The sequence below is a fragment of the Tenrec ecaudatus genome, chromosome 10 (assembly GCF_050624435.1).
Source record: "Tenrec ecaudatus isolate mTenEca1 chromosome 10, mTenEca1.hap1, whole genome shotgun sequence".
Lineage (NCBI taxonomy): Eukaryota > Metazoa > Chordata > Mammalia > Afrosoricida > Tenrecidae > Tenrec > Tenrec ecaudatus.
Window position 1 is genome coordinate 8077911 of NC_134539.1, and position 27662 is coordinate 8105572.

General features: G+C 51.8%; 1 protein-coding gene across 2 annotated transcripts in view; it reads left to right on the top strand.

Moving 5' to 3' along the window:
• Positions 1 to 27662, top strand: part of KDM4C (lysine demethylase 4C) — a 213606-nt gene that overhangs the window by 20500 nt on the left and 165444 nt on the right. The window contains exons 1-5 of one of the 2 annotated variants that reach the window (XM_075559905.1): positions 1812 to 2076; positions 14116 to 14276; positions 14868 to 15043; positions 15789 to 15903; positions 24618 to 24811. In XM_075559905.1, coding sequence (XP_075416020.1) covers positions 14133 to 14276; positions 14868 to 15043; positions 15789 to 15903; positions 24618 to 24811 — 629 coding nt within the window. In that variant the 5' untranslated portion in view covers positions 1812 to 2076; positions 14116 to 14132. Of the gene's footprint in view, positions 1 to 1811; positions 2077 to 14115; positions 14277 to 14867; positions 15044 to 15788; positions 15904 to 24617; positions 24812 to 27662 lie in introns of those variants that run through there. The other variant, XM_075559906.1, reaches the window with a different exon arrangement.

Below are 27662 nucleotides of genomic sequence, written 5' to 3' on the forward strand. Positions count from 1 at the left end.
TAACTCTTTGCTTCCTGGAATAAACTGCTCACAGCTTAATATTTGAACACACTTCTGGATTTTGCCTACTCATGTAACAAAATAACTTTCTTCAACCCTTAGAAATACATCAAATCGGCCTGTGCTTTCCTTTGGCCATTTGTTAAGTTTTATCACCCATCTAAGCTGGCTCGCTCCTTAAGAAAGGCGTTCTCGGAGCTTGCCTTTTTAATTCTCTCCTATGGGCTCCCTTTAACACTGGATCTTGTTTCTTACACACTGAGGAGAATTCCCCTTGGAAACCATCCACTGTGGTCTCTCTTCTCTCTTGGACCTTGGTTTGTTTATTTGTGCAAAGCTGCACAGCTTAGCAAAGTGTCAGTTATGTTAGGGACTTGGGTCTGGGGTCTTTGAAACTGGACATCAGTTGATTGCCCCTATTTGCTATCTGACCCGGGGAAAGTGATTTACCTTTCTGAGCCCCAGTTTCATCATCTCTCAAATGGGCATCATAAAGGGGCCCAGCACACCTCACAGGAAACTTTTACGAATGAGAATGAAACCAGTTAAAGCAGAGTTAAGAACCAAGCAAATGCAAGGCTTAATAAAAAAGGGGGCTCATTTAAATAACATTGTTAGTATTTAGGGAGTACGCAAGGGGTCTAGCCGTCCGTATTATATTGTTGATGGAGTTTGTGCAGACGGACCTTGGGTAGGGGGGGGGAGTGTCCTGGAAGACAAACAGTTGGCCAGAAAGCAACATTATGAAGGCAGCCAACCTACCGTTAATAGTTTGGGGGATTTTCATAGGCATTGATGAAGGTTGGTCTTGTATATGTTCAGACTCTGACTGTGTCCTTATCCTTAGCATTGGCTAACTGTGCTAATGTCTGTATGATGATTGCATTTGCGTTTGCTATAAGTTGTTCCAATATTTGAGACCTTGAGAAAATGAAAGGTACCAAGTTAGACATTGAAGAGAGGTTTAGATGTGTTTGTCTGTCCAGACAGCTGCAGGTCGGTGTCAAGATTCAGGAAGAATATCCGATCAACAGCTACCTAGGCAAAGCACAGTGTCAAACACCGCGGAGAAGATGGAGAAACAAAACCTCCTTTCGCCTGCGATTGGTACTTTTGACACACACACGCACACCCACATACACATCGCTACATTTAAATGGTATTCCTCACATTACTAAAAAAATAGGCACGGACCGCCAGATGTGTCTCACTCTGCCTGCTCCCCCCCACCCCCCAGCTCCTCTTGTATTTTTGTGCAATAAAGCTGATACGGGGGGTGGGGGTGGGATGGAAGCCTCGTGTTTATTTGTTTTTGAACTCTGGCTGAAGTCAAAACGCGTGCCTTAAATTGCTCTGGAGGTGCCGTAAAAAAGTACGATTTAAAACTGGAAGTACCCTTTTCAGGTTTGAAATGAAGCCGACGTAGTTTACATGGCCGCCCTTTAACTTATTGGGATCCGCTTCAGTATCCGAAGCCCAGACCCAGGGTCGTCCAGGAGTTGTTTCCGACTCCCGGCGACCCCACAGCACGGCGACGACCGACCCCACAGAGCTCCCAGGGCTGCCAAGGACCGTAATGGAAGCCGACCGCCGCCGCCCCCTCTCGCCGACTGGCCAGCGGGATTGAAACGTGGACCTTTCGGCCAGCGGCCGAGCGCGGGGCCTCGGGACCCCCGGGGCGCTTTCCCCGGGCAGGGGCGCGCTGTGCGCACGGGCGCCCGGTCCGCCCGGTCCGCGGTGGGTCGGAGGGTCGGAGGGACGCGGCCGGGGTGGGGGCGGAGGCGGCCCCAGAGCGCGCGGGCGTGGTCAGGGCGCCCGGAAGTCGCCCAGAGTCCGGCCAGGCCGGGCTCGGATCCCAGACGAGCGGCGGATCCTTGGCTGGCGGTAGCGGCGGCCGATCGATCCGGAACCTGCGTGGTATCCCGAAGCCGCGTGGTTGTCCCGAAGCCGCGTGGTCTCCCGAACTCGCGCTGGATCCCGGACCTCCGGAGGCGCGGGGACGCGCTGCGGCGGCGCCCAGACCTGCTGGAGCCAGGCTGCGCGTCCCGCATGGTGGCTGCTCGGACGCGACCACAGGTGCCGAGCGCCCCGGGTGGCGGGATCGGGGAGTCCCAGGTAGCCCCGACTGTGCCGGGACGGCTTTTCTTTCCTGCCCCCCTGCCGCCGCCGCCCGGGCGACCTTCCAACCCCAAACCACAAAACCCCACTCTACTGACTTTGAGTCATTCCAACTCATAGCGACCCTGTGGGGGCAGAGCCGAGCTGCCCCAGAGGGTTTCCGAGATGGTCAACCTTTTACCATCTTGGGCCTCATCTTTTTCGCACCGAGTGGCTGGTGGGTTTGAACCACTGACCTTGCAGGTAGCAGCCCGGATGCATAACCTGCGGAACCTCTTAGGCTGGAGCTCTGGCAGGCTCAAATGCATTGTGTGATTGTTATTATTTTAATTGTGACCGCTCAGGGTGAGAGATTACAGAGCATCCCAGCCAACCCCTCGCGTGTATTTTGTTTGATACCGTTCCTTGCAATTCCCTCGGTGCAGTAGCACGTTTCCCCGCTTCCTTCTTGGGTCCCTGGGTGCACGCGCCGACTTTCCTGCCCCTGCCTCGCGTCTGAGCTGGGTGTCTATGCAAAGCCGCGCTTTGGTTTCCTCTGGGTTTTGGGTGCTGCCGAGGGGCTGCTCTCCCGAGTGATATTTAGTGTTCGCTTTAGGGGCCCGCCTATGTTCGCCCGAAAGGTGGACCCCGGGCGCGCGTTCAGTTCCGGGTGGAAGGCTACTTCACGGACCAGCGAGGCTGCACTCTGTGACCCGACGTTTGTGCAGGATTGATCACCATCCCGGATCTTATGTGGCCCGAATGGTGGGGAGGGTCGTAGGAGCCCCTTGTGAATCTTGTGGACTTAGGGAGTGGTGGGGGTACAGTGGTCCTCGGTGCTGTGGTTGCTCGATCAGTGGGCTGCAATCCGCCTGGTCGACAGTTCGAAACTGTCAGCCTCTCAGTGGGAGGCAGACTGGGCTTTCTATGTCCTTAGTCTGGGAAACCCACAGGGGTCACAATGAGTCAGTATGCACTCAAGAGCAGCGAGTTGGAGGTTTTTTTTTAAACTTCTGATTGGGGAGAGACCAATCGTTGCACCTTAGAGGCCACTTGTTCATCCTTTTGGCTAGTTTTATAGGCCCCGGTAATTAAATACTCATTAAGTTGTCCTAGTGTGCTGTGCTATGCCAATGAACTTAGCTGTCCCCTCAGACTGTGGGTCTAAGCCCCCCAAACCTGGTTTGGTCAAGAGGTTTTTGTAACTGCCCTGTCCCACGCGACCTTCCCCCCCTCCCCTCCATCCAGCCACCACATTGGCTATACAATACTAGAAAGCTTCTAAATTGGTTGGAAAATTCCATTTTTTCTCCAACTTTTTCTAAATACAAGTGCTCGTGTAGCAATGCCTCTGTCCAAGGCCGACGTGTTCAAGGCTGCGGTGGTTACTGGCGTACCCATACCTGTTGTTCAGGTTGCATTTCTGCCTAGCTCTCCACCCAGGGAGTGTTCGAACTAACTCTCAGGGTTCTCTGTGTCTGTGGTGGCGCTCTGATCCCCCCTCACAGTATATCGTCTGTCCGGGCACCCAAATCGATGTGGGCCTATTGTAGTTCAGGACTCCCCTTCCCTCCATCTGAACTCTGGTGTCCATCAAAGGGGGTTTCTCTTTACATGGAAACCGGTACAAGACTTTTTATTGCAGCAGTCTCCCACAGTACTTGCTCTTGGTGGCACGTTCAGTGTCTCCATCTTGCTGCTGTCCCAAGCAGTGCCTTGAGCTTGCGTTCACAATGGCAGGAAACACACCTTTGGTCAAATGGTGAAGTTCTTTCCTTGGGCTGCATTAAAAAGGCGAAATTTCGCAGATAAAATCCACTTTTTAAAATTCTAGCAGCGATGAAATGGCATTGGTCACATGCGGTTTTGGTTCTTTCCTCCCAAAATTTGTGTACTTTTCCTATGGATCAGGATTTGTGAAGAAACAAGGTTGTCTCACTCCCCTTTGTCTTCAGATGAGTGCATGGGCTCTTTAAGACTTCTCTCTCAAGCCTTCTCCGTAAGACTCACACTCTTCTCACCGGCTACAATGTTGACTGTGCACACGGGAAGATGAAGTGTGCACTTTTTGTAATTTCTAAAGCATCTTTGTTCCCCATTTAGACGTTTTACTGTTTTCTAGAGAAGAGTGCACTTTAGGTTTCAAATGTGAACTAATCCACTGGAAGGGAACTCTAGCAGACAACATTGTCCATTTTCCATGATATTTATTTTCCGTCCTGAAATAAATCTTACATTAAGATGTCTTCTTTAACTTGTGATGATTGCCTACCAGGTGGTTTTTATTTTAGATGCTACAATAAAATCATTTCTTGGTTGCTTTCAATTATATTATTAACATCTGCCATACTTCTTAAACCAAAGCTACTGTCATAGAGTTGATTCCAATCCATGGTGGTCCTCCTCAGGGACTCAGGGGCTGTGAATCTTAATGGGAGAAGACAGCACAGCCGCCTTATCTTTCTCCTGAGGAAAAGAGCCCCTGGGGCTTAGCGGGTCAACCTCAAGGTCAGCAGTTTGAATACACTGCCTCCCAATCCTTGGAGGAAGATAAGGCTTTCTGATCCAGCAAAGATTTATAGCCTTGGAAACTCCAAGGAGCAGCTTTCCTCTGTCCTAGAGGGTGACTGGGGGCTATGAGTCAGACTTTAAAACAAACCTTAGAAGAGGATTTAGTAGGGTGACTGCATTTATGATTATTGCGTTTTCTTTTCTTCCTGTCCTTTTAAAACTCTTCTGTGTACGTTTAACACATTTAAATACAAAAGATCTGCTGTGATGTTTTCCTACAGTTGCAATGTGGGATGTTGTTTCTAGGGATGGCCGCAGTCCATTTCTTAAACAAGCAGATTTCTTACTGAAAAGGAGTGCTGTTGTATATTTCCATCCTGTTGTTGTTTGTTTGTTTTTGTGGGGGGACGCAGCCCTCCTCACCTGCCATCAGTGACATGTGTGTCAACATTTCTGCCTGGTTACAGGAGAGAATTATATCCTAGCACCATCCCGCTAATTCCCTTCCAGTGCCAGGTGGATGGAGTGCTTGACTCTCTTCAAGTTAAAATGACCTTCTCTGAAGAGCTGATGTGAGGGTCCCTCTGTCCATACCTCTAAGCTGTGCCCTGTGCCCGACCCAAGCCTGGGCTTTCTGTTTTAAGGGCTTCAAGGTGATTCTGCAATTTGGCCAGATTATATTCTTGGGAGATGTTTCAGTCTGTTTCGTGTGTGTGTGTGTGTGTGTGTGTGTGTCTGTTTCTTATTTGCAGCTGGTTAATGTTCCATTTGGTGGATGCTCAGTGAGTGACTTATGGTGCACCTGGAGATGGACATCTACCCTGTGTTTGTTTTGAGCTATTACAAAAAACGTTGCAATTACAAAAATGCAGGCCTGCTGTGGAGTGTCCCCGCAGGTTCTAAAGCTGCCACAGATACGATAAGGAACTTGAACAAGGGAGTGCTTCTCAGGCCCCTTCCTGAGCACGCTCTGCCTGAGTTGTGGGGGCCGTCCTGGGGGCTGTCTGTTGCCAGTAGACTTGGGTCATTTTGGAGGATCTGCAGAACCAGTGGGGGCAGGATTCACTGCCAGTAGGGTCCTGCTCTAGCAAGACCCACCCAGAGTTAGTTATTGCTGTGTCCTGGCCCTACCACCTCCTGGCCCCAGTGTCCTCAAGCTAGTCACTGGTGACTCTTGGGAGGGCCTCGGGGTCTACTGCTGTCTGCATGTCTTGTCTGTGCCCTTCTGCCACCTCTCAGACTTGGTATCTGAGATTGCAGTTGCCTGCAGGGCCATTCAGGGACCTTGGAATGGAAGGCTGATCTGGCCAGAGGGTCAACCCCATGCCCTCCCACTTGAACTTTATTTCTATGCAAGAGGAAGGACTGAGGGAAGGACTATGTTTCCCACTGGACACAGCTCTTATCTGGCTTGAAGGTGACTTAACTCAGTTTCTAAACTGTTATCACAAATGTAGAATGTTAGCTCCTGAGATACCACAATAAGTGAGAAGGCAGGTAAGAAGCCTGTTGTCCCCTGAATCCACCCATGGGTGTGTGAGTTTCTCTACACCCTAAAGAGCAGGGCTTCTGACCTTGGCTCTGTTGGCATTTAGGGTCAGATAACTCTGCGCGGAACCCTCCTGGGCATTGTCAGAGCAACGTCCCTGGCTGTCTCCCAGGTGCCAGTAGCATTGGCATTTCCAGTGTCTCCAAGGGGGTGGTCGTCCATTGAGAACCAGGATACCGGTGCAGTAGCAGCCCAGCCTTTGGCAGTCCATGGTACTGTGAATATTCTCCATCCAGTACCATCATTCAAATGCATGGATTCTTCTTCGGTCAGGTGCATCGTGGTCCTCACAGGGAATTCTTTGCTCCCCATCACTTTAAAGAGGTCGTGTAGAGCACATTTACCCAATGCAACAAGCTCTCTGATCTCTTGCCTGCTGCTTCCAGCAAGGTGCCATCCTGGACACCTTCATTCTTTGCCCTGCTGATCATGATGCTATGCATCGGTCCAGTTGTGGACATTTTCTCAGTTATGGAGGCTGAAATTCCAAATCATCATCTCGGCCCTGTCAGTTTTCTTCCTTGTCAGTAGTCCAGAAGGATCCGTGGCGGCGTAGTGGTTAGGAATTGGGCCGTGGTCCTCAAGCTCAGCAGTTTGAAACCACCAGGCCCTCTGGGAGAATGACGGGCCGTTCTCCATAAAGCGTTACAGGCTTGGAAACTCACAGGGCCAGTTTTACCTTGTCCTATAGGGTCGCTATGAGTTGGCATTGACCCAACAGTAGTGAGCGAGTTTGGTTTTTTGCTCTTGTCAAGAGTCCCTGGTCTCTCTTGGTTCCTCGTGGGCACTTCACGATGTCTGTCGCCCCCAGCAGGTGTGCCGGCCTCTGTCCTTGCTACTTCTGTCCGTGAACTAGTACCACCAGGCTTGCTGTGTAGGAGGGGAGGGGGTCCTGCTTTTTACCCCTCCAGAAGCGAGTTGACTGTTCTGTGTCTTTGGTATTCCATTCAACTTTTACCACTGGTTCAAGGTTCTTGAAACCATCGGTTTAGCTGTCGGTGAATTTCGGGGTTGGGGTAGAGGTTTGATGTTTTTATCACGCAGTCCTGCCTTCCCACAACCATGGTGTATCTTATTTATTTTGGCTTCTTGGAACATTTTTATCTTTCCCTCATCCCCCCCCAACTCCCCGCACCATATCGTACTTTAAGATCTATACATCTTTATTTCTGGAAACTTAGCATTCTTGTTGCTTCGAAAGTGGAGACTTTAAAGTGATTTAGGTTTTTGTTTTTTTTAATTGTGCATTGTGGATCGTTTTGGGGGTCTTGGTAATATTTCTCACTACTCCCCTTTTCTCTTTTCCTTTGCTTGTAGGTCAGTGCGTGACCTTTGAACGATGACATCAGTGACCTTTTTGTTTCCTCTGTATTCTTTTTATTTATGACTTTGGTGTGGGTGTAGCTAGAGCCTTTGGTGTAAATCTGCCCCTGTAGATAAATGATGGCATCTCACAAGTTCCATTAGCAGTGGTGTTCATTTTAGTTTTTCATGGTATCATTATAACTTTTTAGGGGGGTTGTGTGTGACAACTGGGTAAGGGAAAGTGGTCTCATGCTTGTGAATAAGGCAGATGAGTGGGTATTTTTCACTGATACCTAATTTTTAACAAACGTCACCGAGTCGCCTCTGACCCTTTAGGAAATGTGGCATTATTTCTGGAGCCCTGGTGGTGGAGTGGGCGAAACAACAGCCCGCTCCAGTGGAGAAAGACCAGGCTTTCGACTCCGGTGAGGAGCTCATCTCTGAAACACAGGGCTAGTTCTACCCTGTCCTACAGGGTCACTGTGAGTCGGAAGCCACTCGGCGGCTGGGAGTTTGGGTTTGAGAGTTTTGTTTCACTAGTAATTGAGTCGGATGCAGATGGTTTACAGTGGAGCGCTGCAAAGAGGTTAATTGGTAAAGGATGGTGATTTGTAGCTCGGCAGCTTTGTTGTGAAGCACCCAGCTGCTTCCCAAAAGTGGGAGAAGAGACCTGGGAAGCTGCCTCCGTCATGATCACAGCCCTGGAAGCCTGTGGGCAGTGCTGTGTGGTCTGCTCCACGCGTTGTGATGCGACGGAACTGACTCAAGGGCAGTGGCGCTTGTTTTTCATTCTTACTAGGACATCGAAGTAAGAATACCTGGGTGTCCCTTGCTAGTAACAGAAGTGCTGGCAGTTGGGAACCACCCAGAGGTGCAATCTGTTTTTGAAGTCATCACCTTTAGGATCTCAGGGAGCGCCGCACCCCATCGAGTCACCTGGGGTCACCCTGGATCGGGCATCCAGCAATTTCGTACACACGCCAGTGTTCTTGCTTCAGTATCCATGCCTCCCGTTCCCCATTTCCCATCTCCTCAGGGTACCCCACCATCCCCTTCTGCAGATTCTTTCCTTAATGAGGAATCTTATTTGTAGGGAATTCATTACACTTTGAACAATCTGGGCATTACATGATAGTGCCATTTATGTGGGAGGATGTGCCTTTCTATTTCTAGCTTACAGAAAGCTTAAAAAAAGATTAGAAATCGGCATTCATCCAGATGATTGTATGAAGTTCCCTTTCTAACTTCTCAATGCGGTATCCATGGTTTGTGTGCCTTTTTTTCCCCCCTGTAATATTTTACCAGTCCTGATGTGACTTGACCTTAGTGGTGGCTGGATCCAGTTTAACAGTGCATGGTGTAGGATTTTTGGAATGTGGCCGATGGTTCTCTCTTGCTGGCTCACTCGCTCACTGTGTCTTCGCCTGGTTGGGCAGAGAAGACCCTCTTGCCTCTTCACCATGTACGTTATATTCCTGGTGGGAAACGACGCATTGATTCTGGAAACCACGTGGAACTCGTGCCGTCTCTGAGGGCCAGACACTTGAGAGCTGAGTGGTGTTCTGCTGTGCTGTGAGCAGGGGCCGCCAGTCCCCTCCCGTCCCCCCGTCCCCATTTTGGCAGAGTTGAATTCTTGCCCAGTTGTCCCACCTTGCCATAGCTTCTGATGTCCCTGGTGTTGGGCGCACCTGGGGAACCATCCACATACAACCAACCACGCCTTCCTTAGAAGGGAAGGCGTTTTGCTTAGTTTGGACTCTTCTTTGGAAGACTCACTGCCAGAGAAGGGCCGATGAGACTCGGTAAAGTGAAGAGCCAGTAAAGGAGGCCAACACCCCGAATGATGTGGATTGGCAGTCACCTCAGCTGTGGGCCCGGACGTGGGGGTGGTGGTGGCCTACAGCGGCCTTCCCCTCTGGTATTCCTTATGTCCCGAGTCAGAGCCTCGAACAAGCGAGCGTAGATGCTGTCCAGGGTGGAATCACTGTTCCCTTTGAACGTGTCTGCTCGCAGTCTAGAATGGAGCCTCTCCGGCACCCAGCCTTGCCTTTCGACCATTGGTTCTTCCAGCTCCCCAGCGCACAGCGGCCCTCCCCACCGTTAAATCTTTTCAGCCTGCAGTGTGATATTGAGAGTTAGCTCCTCATGTTCATGTTAAATGCTCACGTGTTAGCTGCCTGGCCAGTGAACACCGTGCACAGGGCTCCCACTATTTCCGTCCGGCACCTCTTGGGAATGGAGGCAGGGGTCTTAGGAGACCCAGCGCCTACTGCTGATGTCTGTACAACAGGCGGTCGTCAATGGCCTTTGCATTCTTCAGGGGCTGGTTTTACCCAAGATTTAAAAAACAGCAAAACTTTCCCCTTCCTTCCAACAGGTCCTGGAGGTCCCTGTGTTAGATAATTTTTATCTGGCGCATTCTCTTAGGAATCTTTGATTCAGCTCCAGCAGCAGAGAGTTGCCATTTGAGTGAATGGATTACATGGGGGGGGGGGGCTATGCGGGCCCTAGAAAATCATGTGTCCTGGAGAGGCCGCCTGTGCAGCAGAGGGACGTTAATGCGGCCTGCATTGGGCACCCTGGAGCATGGCTGCGAAGGATTGTCCGCTCTGGCAGATCTGTCCAGGCAGGGGGTGGGGAAACCAGGCAGGACTTCCAGATAGGTGCCTGTGCTCAGCTGCTGCCAGAGAGGCCACAGACCCGAAGCCACCTGGAGCAGGTAGCTGGACGACACTGGGTTGATATCATAAGCGCTGTTAGACGTGGGTCAAGGAGCTCTGGGGTGTGGTGGTTACACAGTAGGCTGTGATCTTCAAGGTCAGCAGTTTGAAGCTTCCAGGGACCCCTCTGGAGGAAGATGGGGTCTTCTCACTCCCGTCCAGGGTCTAGGAAACTCTCAGGGGCAGTGCTCCTCTGTCCTATAGGCTCCTCTGAGTCAGCACGACTCCACAGCAGTGACTTTCCTACTGTGGTCAGTCACCTGACCAGACCCATGCTTCCAGAGGGACTCCGGATTCCACAGAGGCCTCTGGATTCCACAGAGGACGCACAGTGAAGGACATCATGGGCGAGGCCAGTGAATCTTGGCCCCAAGCAAAAAACTTCAGGAAGTTATTTAGTACCTGCATTTTATCAGCATAACAAAGCCAGCTGGCTATCTGTCTGGATCATGCAAATTAGGGCCAACCTCGAGAAGGATGGGAATTCCAGGAAGCAGTTCCTCAGCAGCCAGCTTTAGTCCTTGGCTCTGGGACTATTTTCCTGATTCCACTTTTGTACTCCCCTCCCCCTCCCCCATGCCTGCGTTTCTGGAGGCAGGTGGGGCAAGATGGAGCGGTGATAGGGTTGGGACCAAAAGGATAAAAGAAAACCAGCTGGGCCTCTGGGAGAGGTCAAAGTGATCCTCAGCAAGGTCTTTACTTCCTCCTCGTTTTCACAGTGAGCCCTCCCTCCTTCCCCCCACCTGGTTGTCTCTATAGTAGGGCTTTTTGGTTTTAATCCTAGATGACCGTTAATTAAAACCCAACCCACTAAAACAAACAAACACACAAACAAAACCAAACCCACTTTCTTGCATCACTTCAGACTTCTAGAACCCCTGTGCAGGGGGTGTCTGAGAACGTGAGTCGCTAGGAAGCAGACGGCCCATCCTTCTCCTACCAAGCCGCTCATGGTTTGATTAACATCCCTTATGCCCAAGCCACAGCACCACCTGGTCCCCTTAGAGAAGCAGGCCTGCTTAAAAAATAGTGTTACCTGAGGAAGGATGGTATGATTTACAAACTACCTTCAAATCTGTTTCTATTTTAAAAACCGTTACCGCGTGTCTTCAAAACAAATCAAAACAACAACAATAAAAAACACCAACAAACTAAACTCCCTGCCATCCAATCAGTTTTGCCTCACAGCCACCCAGTCTAAGGAAATCAAAGCTCTGCCATCACTCAGTTCTGACGTAGAGGGACCTCGCCTTCCAGGACAGGGTCTAATGGCCCCTGTGGGTCTCAGAGATGACCGCTTTCCAGGACAAGCTCCGTATTCTCCTGGGGAGCACATGGTGGCTTTGAACCACTGACCTTGTGATTAGCAGCCCACTTCCTTGTAGCACTTCCATTGCCCATCCAACAATTCCTGCACAAATTGGTTGGGTTGCTATGACGTCCGTTGTCCCTCTAACATCCACTCACTACCCACACTCCTTTTGCTTTCTCTTTGCAGGGGCACATGTCCCCCCTCAAGGCCCGGGAGTGGATTGTCTTTGTTGTGTTGGTTCAAGGCCACTAGGGTACCTGGCTGGGAGTGGCTTCAGTTCCAGGTTAAAGGGTGTCCCAGTGTCAGGGGAGTGGTCTTGGGGTTCCTCCCGTCTTGGGCAGCCCAGCAAGTCTGTCTTTTTGGGAGGACTTGTGCTCTGCAGGGTTGCTTCGTCCTTCAGCAGCGCAGGCCTGTGGGGTCCTGGGTCAGCAAGAAGGACCTGGGGGTGGTGTCCAGCGAGAGGTTTCAAGGCAGTTCTCCATCTCCTTGGAAGATGAGTGGGTCCAAGCCTCCGTAGCTTTGCAGTTCATGAGGCCGGACTGCGACCCAGGCTTCCTCCACACCTGCCGGTCCAATCTGGCCCTGTGCAATTCAGGCCCAATTAAACCCTCCTTGAGCCCAGCCCCCTCTGCCTCTAGGGGCTGGGGCTCTGGGCGGGGTGGGGGGTGAGGGTTGAGCATTCCAGGGTGGGGCTGGGTTGTGAAAGGAGTGCTGGGAGAATGGCCTCTGCTTAGGAGCAGGCCCTGGAGAGACTCAGGAGAGGCTGTGGTCCTGGCCTTTTACACTAGCCCTGCTAATTAGCCCTAAGGCTTTGTCTGCCTTCCTGGTAGCGACAAGGCTCCCCTAGGCCCCTTCACTGTGGATCCTGGCCTGGGCTCCCCAGAGGGCCAGGCAGAGAGATCAGGGCTGGGGCAGGTGTTGTGGGAGGAAGTCTGCCTCACACTCCTCAGGCACAGGTCGCAGGTGTGCACTGGGAAGCAGCTCAGAGCAGGCTCTACCTTTGCCAGAGGAGCATCAGCCCCAGGTTCTGTTTGCATTGCATTGGACCTGGGGAGGGTAAAGATGCTGCAGAATCAGGGAAGCATTTTCAGAATGGTGCTTGGGAGAGATAGAAGTTCCCAGTGCTGCAGGGACTCACCTCACTGCTACTGAGTCATTTCAACTCATAGCGACCCTGTACAACAGGGTGGAGCTGCTCCTGTCCCTTTCCAGGCTGTAACTCCTTACAGTGGTAGAAAGCCTCCATTTTCCCTCCAGGAGGGGCTGGTGGTTTTGAACTGCTGACCTTGCGGTTAGTAGCCCAGTGCTAAATCACTACTCCACCAGGGCTCCACGGAAAGTGGACTCACAGTGCCACCCGTGTGGGGTTTCTGAAGCTGTGAATCGTCCCGAGTGCAGAGGCCAGCACTGAACCCACTGGGCCACCAAATGGAAAAGATCTTTCAGTTCCCAAAGACGAATTGCCCAGGGTCTTGACTCAAAAGAGGCCTCTAGGGGTAGGTGGTTGGTCTCCTGTACACCGGAGATCCACTGCAGAAGTGAAACAGCCAAGTTTGCCATCAGAGACACCTGCCTATACCTACCAAGGGGACACAGTCTCTAAAGACACGGCGCTTGAGAAAAAAAAAAGAAAGAAAGGAAGCAAGGAAAAGACGATTGCATCACTTCCCACCGAAAATCCTGGTGGTGGTTTTTCTGGCCAAATGGAGCCTTTGTCTGAGCTGAAGTCCCAGCATTGCCAGAGCCGGGGAACCTCTGTTTCTTCTTGGCCCCGGGAGAGAGGAAGGTAAAGAGAAAGAAGGGGCCTGGGGATTGATTTCTAGTTCAATGTAATCAGCCAGGTTTTGGAGAACCGCAAGGGACTGAGACCAATTCTACGTCCTGAGTTTTCGGGGCGAATGATGTAAACCGAAGGCACGTGGCTGCAATGTGAAAGAGAAGAAAGAGGTCGATGCCCACCAGTTTAAAAATAACGAGACTTGTTTTTTGCGTGCCAGTGATACTGGCAGCAGTTTGAGTGGGAAGAGTGTCATCTTTTAATTAATCTTAGCCTCTTATGGCTGACCAGTCATAACTGTATAAGCTCTGCTGCAGAACTGGTGTAAACTCGCCTGGGGAGAGACTCAGCTTCACTCGGAGGGTTTGAGAGGCAGGTGGTCCAGTTGGTTAGGGCCGCAGTGGCTGGAGCAGGAGCTTAGCAGAAGTGGAGGTGGTTTTCTGGGGAGTCCAGGCAGAAGGGAAGGCATCTCTCCGGGAGGTCCGGAGAGAGGACAGGCAGTGACCAGAGAAGAGAAGTCTCTCCCGACAGTGGTGGCACCATCCCCGCCATTGCCACCCTGCCCAGTTCTGCGCAGGTCCCAGCAGTGTGATGCCCATAGTGGCTTCCTGGGTTGAGTTTCAGAAGTTGGTCCATGGGTCTTTCTTCCCATGCGTCTTGGCCTGGTAGCCCTGCCGAAACACGGCGAGCCCTACAGCAGCAGCTGGCAAGCTGGTGGCTCTGCGGGCGCTGCGTTGGCCAAGAATTGAAGCCCCTTCTCCTGCATGCAGCCTAGCCATGATGCCCCCTTGTCCACACCTTGCTCACAAAGAACCAGGTGCTGACAGCCTTGTTGTCTCTGTAGGCACTGTACGAGCCAGCATGGAGGAAACCGAGGTGGGGAGCACTCTGAACCCCAGCTGTAAGATCATGACCTTCAGACCTACCGTGGAGCAGTTCAGGGACTTCAACAAATACCTCGCCTTCATGGAGTCTAAAGGAGCCCACCGAGCAGGCCTGGCCAAGGTAATTTTCTTCAGCTCTTGTAGCCCCGCCAAATGACTGCCGGGTCTTTAAACCATTCTCTTTGGTGGTAGGGTGCAGAGAATTATTTTGTTCAAAGAAAGGGAGCAGCAACTGTAACAATGGCAATGGGCCCAGGTCTGATGTCCTCTGAGTTCATGGGAGGGAAGGGACATCAGCCCCAGGCCTATGCCTATGACTCTGCCTGTGCCTGCCAGCCCAGCCTCTCACCCTTGGGGTCTGCTCCTCTGCTCTGCGTTCTTTGTGAATCGTTTTTATTGTCAAATCGCTCCCACATCACACAATTCAGTAGCTCAGGCACCCTCAGCATTGCCGGGCACTCAGCACCACAGTGGATTTCAGAGCACTTTCTTGGGTCAGGTACTCAGTGTTGTTCTCCATCTAACCACACGGCCCTTTCCGTCCATCTAAAGACAATACCCCCTAAGCGGGACGGATCCCTGTGGAGGCTTCAGACTCAGAGTCTCTCCCGCCGCTTCTGCCAAATCTTGCCTTCAGGCCTGTTGGGCCTGGAGAGCAGAGCGACCCCCGGGCTGGTTCAGGATCACCCTTCCCACGATTTCTCCTTTCCAGGTGATCCCTCCTCAGGGCTGGAAGCCCAGGAAGTCCTATGATGACATCGATGACTTGCTGATCCCGGCTCCCATCCAGCAGATGGTGACAGGCCAGTCGGGACTCTTCACCCAGTATAATATCCAGAAGAAACCTATGACCGTGAAGGAGTTCCGGCAGCTGGCCAACAGTGGCAAGTGGGTGGCGTCCCTTTGTTGGTTTTGTTTCTGTCACAGTTGTGTGTGAACATGATAAGAAGTCAGGGTGACACCAGAGTTGGTGATCAAGGCTGGTGACCCCCCCCCCCCTTCATTGGCTTCCATCCTTCAGGTGATGGGCCTGCATCTCTTCCCTTCACCACCAGGGGAGGTTTCCCATTGGCCCATTCCTAGTCTCTGCAAACACATTCCTGTCCGTGTTTTCATTCTTGTGGAGTTTTGATTCCACGTTATGTAGAGAGGTAGGTAAAGGATGATTTTAATTTTCAAAACTCGGGAAGCCATATGAAAGAGGTCTCCTCCAATAAATCAGGCATTTATCAATATAGTAATTCAAATGGATCTTATTTTGCTTTGACTGTCTTAGGATTGTTAGTAAAATTGTCCTTAAACCTATAAATATCTTTATATAGTCTAACCGGTTACTGCTTTTTAAATAATGAACTTTGAAACTAGCTTTCCGCTTTTCTTGATGCCCACAGCTTGGAACTCTCTTCCTCCCAAATAAAAACTGCAACGCTCTCAGCTACAGTCATTTTGTGAGAGTTTTGGTGCCAACTATGTATATTTACTTGTTAGATCTGCAAACCAGGAGTGTTTATAGGACTATTTGCATTAAAAAAAATAGGACTGGGGTTAGGGAGCGTTTTCAGCCAGTTGGGCAGGGAAGGTCTTCACGTGGTCTCTTTGACTTTGTGTTTTATTTTTATCTCCATTCCTCTAGGTACTGTACTCCGAGATTCGCGGATTACGAAGATTTGGAGCGCAAGTACTGGAAGAACCTAACCTTTGTGGCTCCCATCTATGGCGCCGACATCAACGGAAGCATGTATGACGAGGTAAGCTCGTAACAATACTGTAACATGGCTGGATATTGCTGCCCTTCCTCCACCTGCAGACAGTATTAGAACTCCGCGACCACTTGTCCTTTGGGCGTCTGCTCTCCCCCAGGGAGAAGTGGAAATCCAGACTTGTCAGCAGGATTTCAGCTTTGTAGAACATACTCGTTTATGTACATAGGGGCTCTGGATACCCTTGTGCCCACAAGGGCAGCAGTTCAAAACCACCAACAGCTCCTTGGGAGAAAGAGGAGGTGGTCTACTCCTGTAAACTACTCTCCATCATTCAAGCCTTCGGGTTGAGTCCAGTTCAGAACCACTAGCCACTCTCTGGGAGCAAGTTGAGGCTTTCTGCCATCATAAAGATTTATAGTCTCAGAAACCCACAGGGCAGTCAGTTCTCCACTGTCCAAGGAGGTAGGAGGCACTCAATGAGGTTGGCTTTTTGGTTTCCCCATGGGGTGCTGAAATACCTTCATCCACCAGGGGGCGGGCTTGGGCAACAAATGCATCTGAGATGGAAGGCTTCAGCATGCAGGTGAAGCAGTTTAAACGGAATCACCTGGAGAATGCCTTTCCATCTTCAGACCATGCCAGGGCATTATTAACCTGGAATAAATAATTGGAACGCTCTCCACACCCAAGGCAAAAAGCCATCGTCCTAGACCTGTTAGGGTGCAGGGTGAGTTCTGGTCCTGCAGGATGAGCTGCTGGCGAGTGAGAGCTCATCCTTACCTGTCCGCAGGGAAGGGCAGTCTCAGGGCAGATCCTCACAGACCCAGCTTTCCAGAGAGCCGGCCCTGGTGGGGGTGGCCGTACTCACTGCAGGTCACATGGCATTAGAATGCCCCGCCAGATCTGGGACACTGGTCACCATGTTGCTCAGCCGGGATGCTGGGGGGTGGGGATTGGCCATCGAAATTAGTTTCAGATGTTGATTATGAACTCCTCACCTGACCCCAGCTAGAGGACAGCCTGGGGAAAGGCAGGGGGCTGTGGGGGTCCCGGCCCTGCAGCGCCGCCTCAGAGCACGTCGGTGGGCTTGTTGGACTGCTGGTTATATCCTGTGGAAGTGGGATGTTCACAAGGACGACATCATTAAAACGATATCAACAGTGTTCTCGGGCTTGGGGGTGTACACGTGAAAGACTTGGGCACACGCGTAGAAATACATGCTTGATTTCCATTCTCCACATGTTCTGTAGTGAGTTGGAAAACTCCATCTTTAATGGGACCATATTCGGGTCAGCGGCCTCGATACGCTACTTCTTTATTGATTGGATCCCCCTGACTACCTGGGCTTCTGAGGCTGTAACTGTTAACGGGAGTAGAAAGCCCAGCCTTTCTCCCTGCGAGCTGCTGGTGCTTTTGAACTGCCGGCCACGCGGATGGCAGCCCAATTTATAACCACTACACCACCAGGGCACTCTTAATAATGAAGGAGAAAATAGACACGAGGTATGCAGGCAGCTGGCCGGCTCTGCTGCAAAAGTTTCCGACGAGACACAGGGACTGTGTTTGTAGCTCAGGGTCATACGGGCCCCAGAATTGAAGGTGAGAAAGGGCTTAGGAGTCCAGGGCATATGAATGCCTTGGTAGAGATGGCGTGTTTTTAATCATCTGTGGCTGAGCCTGGGCTTTACTAAATGCTGAGATAAGTCCTCCTCTCTGTGGGCCAGGAGCTTCACACGGTTTCCCGTTTCATCGAGGGGCCAGGTGGGTGAGAAGCAGACTTCACAATTTCTTCCCATCGCCCCGTGCTTATCCCAGGAGCTCACGTCCCTGCACTTGACCCCAAGTCAGTTTGCCTAAATCTCTCCTGGATAGGCCGTCTCTTGAAAATAATGAAAAAGCAAAAGCCACCCTCCTCAGCTCCTGCGCCATCCCCTCTGTGTTCCTGCGAGGCCGAGGCGTTGCCTCCTGGGCCGTATGAAGGCACACGGAGCGTCCCCACACGGAGCGTCCCCTCTGTGACTCACTGTCTGGCCAGCTGCCTCCTCAAACGGCTGAGACGTGGGCGGGCTTCCCAGCTAGAATCCTCGCTTGGGAATTTCTCGGTGGAAGCCGGACAGGTGGCAGGACTGCTCCGTGCTGCTTCTGTGGAAGGGGTGGGTAGTCAGGAGGGGAGGGTCTGCCTCTAGGGCCAAGTGAGAGCAGCCCCCAGACCCATGGACTACGCTGTGGTTGGTGGTTAGCAGTCACCGCCCCCCCCCCCCCCCGCCTGCCCGCAGGAACCCTGTTGGCACAGTGGTTACACATTGGGCTGCTAACTACCAGGTCAGTAGTTCGAAACCACCAGCTACTCCACAGAAAGATAAAGATTTCTACTCCCGTAGAGAGTCCGTGTCCGTTCTACCCTGTCCTCTAGGGCCTCTGGGAGTCAGCATGCACTCGACAGCCGGGAGTTTGCTTTGAGTTGGCTTACATGGGGCAACTATGAGAACAACATCAGGGCAACCCCTGAGGAGGGGGTGGAGCAGTGCTCTGGATTCTTCCTGCTTGCTCTCTCACCAATGGCTTTCCTGGTGATCTCGGATTGGCTGCTTGGGCTTGATTTTAACTTGGGAAAATTTGCTGGCCCCAGTGGAGGTTGGGTGTCTCCCTCCTGAGAGCAGGAGACGCAGCTCCTTGATCTGTGTGGCTTCTCCCTAGAAACAGGGGTGCCAAGACCCTCAAGCCCCCCCCCAAGGGACAGTGTTAGGGTAGAGGCTGCAGTTGCTCATCTGACCGGACTGCACCCCCCAAATTCTTCCCAGTTCTCCCTTTTATCCTAACCTTTAAAAAAATAATTTTACTGGGGCCTCTTACAGCTCTTATCACAATCCATTCATCAAATGTATCAAGCACATTTGTGCATATGTTGCCATCATCATTTTCAAAACATTTTCTTTCTACTTGAGCCCCTGGTACCAGCTCCTCTTCTCCCCACTCCCCCTTTTAAGGGAACTGACCCAGCTTTTCACGTGGTCCTGTGCAGTTTTGTTCTTTTGTTCAGAACTTACTCTATGCCAGTGGCTGCCAAGAGGTCCAGAAAGAAAAGAAAGCACTGTTGTGGAATTGCAGATGTTTTGTATATTAACATGCAAAAAGGAAAAATAGGTATGTCTTATGTCTTAAAAGTCAGGGTTCTGAGAATGTAAAGCATTTCCTTGGAAAAGAAGAAGAAAAAAGAGCCACCTACTGCAGTTAACTTTAAAGAAAAATGAATTCCACACGGGTCTAATTTCATTCTTATTGTGTAAAAAGATCTTAAGGAAATTCAAGTCTATTTTGAAATGTGGACCAGGGCTTGAATTTTTTTTTAATTGAAAGGTGCAATCTTATGATCCCGGAGAAAAGCCTGTGTACTTCAGTGGACAATGGATGGGATTTTGGCATCTTGAAAGAGCTAATCAAGTTTTCTTTTTCACGTGCATTACCTTTGAAGCATCAAAGGCACGAAGCAGACATACGAATTACTTGTAGTAATTTTCATCAGCCCAGCTTTAGGTTACCAGCAAAGTAGTTGAGACGGGGACAGATGGCCTGGTGTGGGTCGGAGCTCTCTACATGATTAAAGTAATTGAATTGATTGTCTTCTCTCCTTGACATTTTATCTGGTTGTTGTTGAGGATAAACCCAGCAGGTGGACAACTCAGTGATGGTCTTTGGAGCTCTGCCACCCTCCTCTCCCTCCTCACCTGACCTGTCCCCCCCCCCCCAGCTCCCCCATCTATTCACCACCTCTAGTAGTGCCTGTCTCTTCTTGCTGTTTCCTCAAGATTCACCCCAAACTCACTGCCAAGGCGTGGACTCTGACTCATGGCCACCCTCTGGGGCCTTTCAGATCACTCATCGCACCTGGGTTCTCCCCGAGTTGGAATCCAAGGTGCCCAACAGCAGCAGGTGTTAATAGCTAACAAGTGTTAACGGCCATGCCACGGTTGCCTCTGGGCTTCCCGTTGCCTTCGTCTGTTCTGCGTCAGCTCCACCAGGGGCCGCAGCCCGGTGTTTCCACCAGCGCTGGGACACGTCTTCTAGCTGTGGCCTAAGGGTGCGGATTGTCCCCGGTCCTGCCACAAGCGTCCTCAGTGGCCTTACATTCAGGGACCCAGGGGCGGAGAGAAGGGCTCCGAGCTAAACCTCAAGAGTCTCTTTGCACAGGTCTGAAAATGCACCTGCCCTTCACCCTGGAGTGGGTGCCAGGGGGCCACATGCCCCCTCAGTAGCAGCCCAAGGTTCATCTTCCGCAGGCTCCTGCCAGGGGCCATGGCCTTGCAGGCAGAGGCTCCTTTCTGAGTGCACACCTGGCTCCCGAGAGGAGGACCGGAAAGCAATGGGAAGTCAAGGTCCCTAACAAAGTTCTCGGAGGTGCAGCTCATGGCCCGGCACGGTGTTCCTTCTGGAACCAGCCAGACATGAGGAGAATGGATCGGATCGCTGGCCTAGCTCAGACAGGCAGGGCGGGCTGCGGGTGTCCATGAAGAATGGGTGGAGAAGAAGGGAGGGTGAGTGCCGCTATCTCTCAGGCACCAGGGGACAGGGAGGGGCTCCGGGAAGAGGGTTCCTTTGTGGACAGGCAGGACCAGAGAGCTGACCTGCTGCCCAGACTGGCTGCAGTCAGCCGTTCCATGGCCCGGGCCATTCCAGCCGCCCCCCCTCCCCTCCCCATGGCTTGTTGATAGCTGGATCCTCGGAGAACACGTGTCCAGGGAACCAGCTCTCCGCCAGTGCTTGAGGGCAGCTGCTCGTGTGACCAGTGTGTGTGACGCCGTAGCCCTGGGTGGGAGCGAGCAGCTGCTTAATATAATAGGCTTTCCTTTCCTGGGCACCACCAGCCCCCGGGCCTCTGCCAACAGCCGAAGCTGAGAAATGGCTGCCGTGTTGTGTGTTGAAATGACCAGCACTTGAGGCCGGCGGCTCTAAGCGCCGGGCCTAGGAATCAAGCTTGGGTCTGCCTTGGCTAGCTAATAATAGAGTTTTTGTTTTATTTGTGCCTGTGATCATGTGCTGGGCTGGTAACCACCAGGTCAGCAGTTTGAAACTACCAGTCCCTCGGAGGGAGAAAGACGAGGCTCAGAAAGCCCCGGGGCAGTCCCGCCCTGCTCTCTAGGGTCTCTGTGAATGGAAATGGACTCTGTAGCAATGAGGGTTTTTTTAAAACCTGTTTATTTGGACCATGTGTGCGCTGTAGTGTGAAGAGGCACTACGTATTTATGGCATGACACATACCACTTACCACGGCTTGGAGTCTGCCCCTGCTCCCCACCAACGCGTCAGAGCAGAACCACACGCCGCAGTGTTCTCAGAGGCTGAGTTTTCCAAAGTAAAATGGCAGGCCCTTTCCCTAAACTAGGCCTGCACTTTGTGCAGTCCCCCCACCGCCTCCAGGCGAAAGAAGAGCCGGTGGTCTGCGCCCGGCTAGCCACCCTCAGGGCAGACCTTAGCGAGCCCTCTGCTCAGCCTCTCAGGTTTGCGGAGCACACACGACCACGACCGTGGGCCTTTGTTCCCTCCTAGGTCCCTGCTAGACACGTGTTCACAGGCCTGGGTGGTGGTGGTGGGCGGGGCTGGTGCCCAGGGAGTTCTCCCAGGGCGACACGTGACCACTGTCGTAGGTCAGAGGGTTCTCCAAATGCAGACCTTTTGGAGGGGCCGCTCATCCTTCTGCGATGTCGTGGTCCTTTGTGACCTCAGATTTGTGGCCTCAGGAATGGCTTTTAAACAGGACTCCATTCTGAATGCAGTCCAGCCTGATTGGATGAGAGGCAAGAGACTGCATCACTACAAATAGAGGGAGATGCGAGACTTTACACATTTTGATGGAACTTTTACCAGGAGCCTAGGATCCTGTGTCTGAGGGCACTCTGCCCAGTGCCCAGTGAGCAGACCCCCGGAGTGGGTTCTAAGTGGAAGATGGAGCTGCTGTTACAGGGGACTTGGGGCCCTTTCAGTGATGTCACCTGGGCAGAGCTTCATCACGGGCCCCATCCGTAGTTTCCCCAGCCGGAGGGTGGAGTTAGTGCACGGAAGGGGGCCTCATTGAAAGTTTCCCAGAGGAATGCACAACACCCCAATGAGCTTTTATTGTGAATGGGAGATACCGGGGACCTGGTTGGATGAGAGGCTTCAGGGTGCTGATGGAGGGCCTTCTGTTGGTAGACACAGCTGACCGACTGACTGCCCCTCTTCCGAGAATCAAAGGGACATTGAACTGGATTTAAAGACTGGACAGAAATGGACATGATCCCTGACATGCGCCAGCCAACTATGGAAGAGCCTATTTGGACATACATATTTAAATTTGTATTTAAATATACTTACTCAAAGATACATATTACAAACATTGCAAAGCCAGGAGTTAGCCACTGGTGGGCACGTTCTAACCGGGAGCCTGGGTGGAGGAGCCTGCTCATGGGCTGTGTCAGCGTCTCCAGGCCTCTGCTCCTGTAAAGAGAATGGCGAAGAAAGGCCCGTGGGACAGTTTTACTCAGTCACAGGGTCACTCTGAGTGGACACTGACTTGGGGATACCCAACAAGAAGGTCTAGCACACCCTCCATCTTCTGCTGTCTCCTTAATGCTTTTGTCAGGGGCTCTGGCACCTCCCGCCCCCCCCTTCTGCCCCCTCACCAGCCATGTTGAATGTGGGCAATGATTTTAGCAGGCATTCTGCATATAAAACGCTCAGTCAGCACAATAGGCCAGCTTAGATGGCAACACAACAGCGGAAACCCCAACGTCGCCATTGGGCTGATGCTGAGCCACTGGACGGGGCACTTCCCGTGAGTTTCCCAGAGTGGGACTTTTCACTGGAGGAGAAAGGGCTGAAGCTGAGCCACTGGACGGGGCACTTCCCGTGAGTTTCCCAGAGTGGAACTTTTCACCAGAGGAGAAAGGCCGGTCTTTCTCCAGCGGCTGCTGGCCTCCAGCCGCACAGCTTTCAGTCAGCAGCCCCACGGGGAACCACTCTGCAAGGTTCCATTGAAGGTGTGTTGTAAGCACAATGATCTATGATGTAGAATATCGATGGATATTTGAACTAGCAGGAATTAAGGGCTGTCCTAGTCACAATAGGAACAGATGCATCGTGATGAAATTCAAATGGCTAGGCAGAGAGAGAGAGAGAGAGAGAGAGAGAGAGAGAGAGAGAGAGAGACAGGCATACTCATTTGTTGTTGGTTTCTATCAGGAGACACTTGGTGCTCAGTGTGATTTTTAAGTGACCATGCGAAGAAGAGAAGACAAAACGCCAAACCAAGCCCACATATCAACCCACCCTGCAAAACGAAATAATAGCTAAAGGGAGAAAAAGGGTGTTCTCATTAAAGTACTTTGCCTCAGTGATTTTTTTTGTTGCTTATCTAATATTAAATTGGAGAGGGTTCCATTTGGGTCCAGGAAGTTGCTTGATATGTATTTTTAAATGAGTTTGTTTATTTTTAACAGTGTCACCTACAGATATCTATTTTACTCATTTATTCACATTCATAACAGTTTGTAACCATCACTATAACCAATTCCAATAATTGCCCCCCTAGTTCTCCTGTGGTTAGCTCCCCATTTCCTGCCAGCTTCCCCTGTCAGGTGCCTTCAATTTCATTGAGCCAGTTGTTGTCTCTATCTGTTTACCTGCTCTGATACAGAAAATGATACATCAAGACAGCATACAAACAAATGGCCCAGCAGTAACGCAGCGAAACAAAGAAACACCTCAACTGATGACAACGCAGGGTATAGGATCAGAGGGAGATCAGTGACAAAGTGTTGCCAGCCACCATCGTCATGCACCCTCTAACGTCTCAGGTCCACCCGCAGGCAAAGGGGACTCCCCAGAGGCTGACCTGCATGGGGAGCTCTGAGAATGGGTTTGGGCGTTCACTTTCATCCGCAGACGAATGCAAACAATGGCTCACGCTTTAAGCTCTACCACCCTTCCCTTCCCCGGATTTGGATTTTAGTATTTACAGTTCTTGGATCACACGCACTGGGGCTTCTTCCGCGTGGACGCAGCCAGCACCTCATGTCATTGTGTTTGATGGTCCAGCATTTATGCAGGACCCCTCGCAGTAGCTTCCCCTCAGCTGTGTTTGTGGTTTCAGTTACATGCGGCCACTGCGGTCGGTCCCAAAGCATGATGCAGACAATGCACGCTTCAAATCACGCACAGTCCTGAGCAGTGGGCCAAGCTCTCCCATCGTACTCAGGACCCGTGCCAGCATGTCCCCCTGTCCACTAGTTACTCACCCAGTGGTCAGCTCGGCTAGCTGACCTGTATCCCATGACTTGTTAACCCCATTCTGTGTAGTCATGGCTCTGCTTTATTGTTAGCTATTGCAGTAAATCTCTTCGTGTGCCTAATCAATACATTAATCTTCAGTATATGTATGTGGGTATGAGAAAAACACCGTCCTAGTTGTGGCTTCAGAAAACCCCTGGAGTTTTGGATCTTATCTCCCGACGACATGGCGGCAACCTGAGATTTATGGCCCCAGTTATACAAGGGGCTTCAAAAAGTTCATGGGAAAATGAAATGGGTGGATAATGGGATTTTCCCATGAACTTTTCCAAGACCCTTTATTTATATGTACTTGGCTCTTGAAATATGCTCGCTTTATTTTTAATTTCTCAGTGTCTTGAAATATATGGTATATTAATTTCACAGATGGTTTGATTAGCCGACGACATTCATTCATTCGTCTCCCCCTCCCTCTTCCCTGTCTTTCCTGGTCCCAGGGAGTGACCGAATGGAACATCGCTCACCTCAACACGGTCCTGGATGTGGTTGAGGAAGAGTGTGGGATCTCCATCGAGGGGGTGAACACACCCTACCTGTACTTTGGCATGTGGAAGACCACCTTCGCCTGGCACACGGAGGACATGGACCTCTATAGCATCAACTACCTCCACTTTGGGGAGCCCAAGTCCTGGTGAGTAGCAGGTTTCCTGTCATTTGCTTGAGACCCTTGACGTCAAGCAACACGAACCTTCCAGGGAAGACCCCTATCGCATGGGTTGAGTTTTCTGTCAGCTGCAAGGTTTGGACAGCAACCAACCCAGAAGCCCCACAGGCACATCCATGGGCCCGGCGTGGAGAGCGAGGATTGGTAGCATCTTTGGTCCTTGGTCACAGGCTGTGGGGACGTCCTTTAGGAGTGAAAAGTTGACATCTACACGGTCCAGTGAGGGGAGGCCGCAGGAGAGGGACAAATCAGGAGGCCTGGTTGTGCTTTGCACGCTGGGTCTGAGGAGACAGGAGGTGGCGACGGGAGCAAGGCTGCCTGGTTGTGCAGCGCTGTCTGTTGGGAGCACCCCTTCCCCCATTCCCTCCCCTGGCCCATCCTCCAGAGCCAAGGCTTGGGGGTGCCTCTCTTCCCACAAGGCATGCTCCTGCCCCTCCGTCACTCAGCTGCCACCTTCACGTAGAGCGGAGCGCTAGGGTGACAGCCCTAGAAGCAGGATGTGCGTGCTGGGTGTCAACAGAGGAGGAAGCTCCACAGACGCTGGGAGCCAGCCTAGCAGCTCCCTCTCCAGACGATGGTTTCGCTCCACTTCTGTCCGCGCAGAGACAGTGTAGCATTTCCTCCCCTGGCTTGACCATTCAGGAAGTGTTTGCCCCCCAACAAACAAACAAAACAAAGTGTATGCCTCCAAACAAACAAACAAACAATGTCGCATTTCCTCCCCTGGCTAGAAAGGCTTCACCATTCAGGAAGTTTTTGCCTCGCTCCCAAACCAACCAACCAGCCAGCCAACCAACCAACCAACCAAGCGGCAAACCAAAACCAAAACTCAAACGCGGTAAAAAGTGTTGATGAGAACCAACCTTTAATGAAGAGGAGTGTTTCGGGACAGAGCAGTGCTTGGACGTAAAAGTTACATCCTTCCAGTGTGCTTTCCTGTGGGCCTTGTCACCCAGGACTCAACCCGCGGGCAGCTGTTGAGCAAGTGTGCACGGAGGCCGGCCTCCTTCGATACATCCCTAGCGCCCTGCTCTCTCAGCGAGCGAGTCAGGAAAGTGCGCCCTGCCCTGGTCCAGGACGCACAGCCCGGGTGACAGGCTGGTACACGGGCGACTCCTCACACAGCTGTTTCGTGAGACCACTGGGCACACACTTAGGCATGAGCACCACTTAGCTTTGAGACTCGATGAGAAATATTTATCCCCCACCCCCCATTCATTTTTTTGATTGTGAGTTCGCTGGGCGCTGACTTCTCAGATCTTTATTAGCTCCGTCTTCAGCAGTGTAAACTTCTAAACAAACACCTTAACCTTTAGCTCCAAGATAACTCATCCCGACAGCTTTCCTTCCATCTGCTCCTTGGTTTCACCTCCTTCCCAAGGAAGGCAATGAGAGAGATTTCAGACAAAGCCCAGCCTCTGGGCAGTCTCCCAGCACCACAGTTACCTAGAAACCGTCTCAGACGCTCACATCCACCGTGGGCCCAGCGAATCAAAGTGGGCACAGCCGACACCTGGGTGAAACCAGAAAACCCCAGAAAGCTGGAACCCTGGAATAAGGAGGGAGGAAAATGCCAACATCTCCACCAAGACGCATGGGTGGGAAAGGGGCCAGGCTGCACACGGCATGCTCACCACTGGCCTTGGTTTGTTTCGGAATGCCTCGAGTCTGCTTCAAAGTCTGCCACGTTAGTAGCAGAGACACCTGGAGCTTTGTTAAGCCAAGCAGGCGGAGGCTCATAAATCTGGAGTGAGATTGTAGGATTGGGGAGTTCAAATGCAGGTCTCCTACAAGACAGATGTTCCCCTGCCCACTTGGGAACAGGATGTTGTCCCCTAGGACCCTTAGGAGAGGGTGCCCTGGCCTCACTAGGGGACGATGCGCCCTAGAGGTGGTCTCTGGGTGGGCCTCCATGGTCCTCGGGGCGGATATGATGCCCCTCTCCAGGGTGTTTCTGTCTCCACTGTTAATTACTCCAGGAAGTGCTAAGCCGAGAGCTACCATGATTTGCATTAGGGGCAGATTTATATCTCGGCCGTTATCCTTAACCTTGACCATAATTTATAAGGATAAAATAGTAAAATGCCACTGTGAGCGATGACAGCTAATCTAGATTCTATTTCTGAGATAAGGGCGGCTCTCAGGACGGTTCCCAGCCGCCTCGTGAAAGATGGCGTTGCCTCAGCATAAATAATTTTGAGGTAAACCCAATTATCACTACAATTGATTTTAGTCACCATTATAATATGCCCGAATGGAGTTGTGAGTCAGTGAAGTCCAAGTGAATATTGGAAGGACTTGGTGAGGTCGCTTGTGTTTGGAGGGGCTGGTGGCGGGTGGTGGTAGACAGCACGCCCCCCCCCCCACTCTGCTTCCACCTCCGACTGCTGGGGGTGCTCACAACGTTCTGCACCCGGGTCTCTGTGAGTCTCAGCCCCTCCCTGAGTTGACCCCTCTGGGTTGGTGGCCTGTCCTGCCCACGTCTGCGCCCCTGGTTCTTCCTCTTCCCCGTGGCCTCTACTGTTCAGCCTTCCTGGCCCTCGGTCAACCCTCTGACCCTGACTTCTACTCTCAGAGAGCGGCTGAGGCCCCCATGCCCAGGGCCTCTCTCCTCTCCCTGGCTGCCCCCAGGGTGGCCTGTAGCTGCGGTAGACCATGCACTTGCTCTGCCTCAGGTAACTGGATGCTGAAGGGTCTGCTGTGAGTCTTGCCCACCGTCCGTGGACAGAGCGAAGCGCCTGACGCTCTTCACCTTCCTTGTAGTGGCGGGCTTGGTCTGCAGACTCTAACTCAGGGCTGTGGTAGTCTTACCACTCAG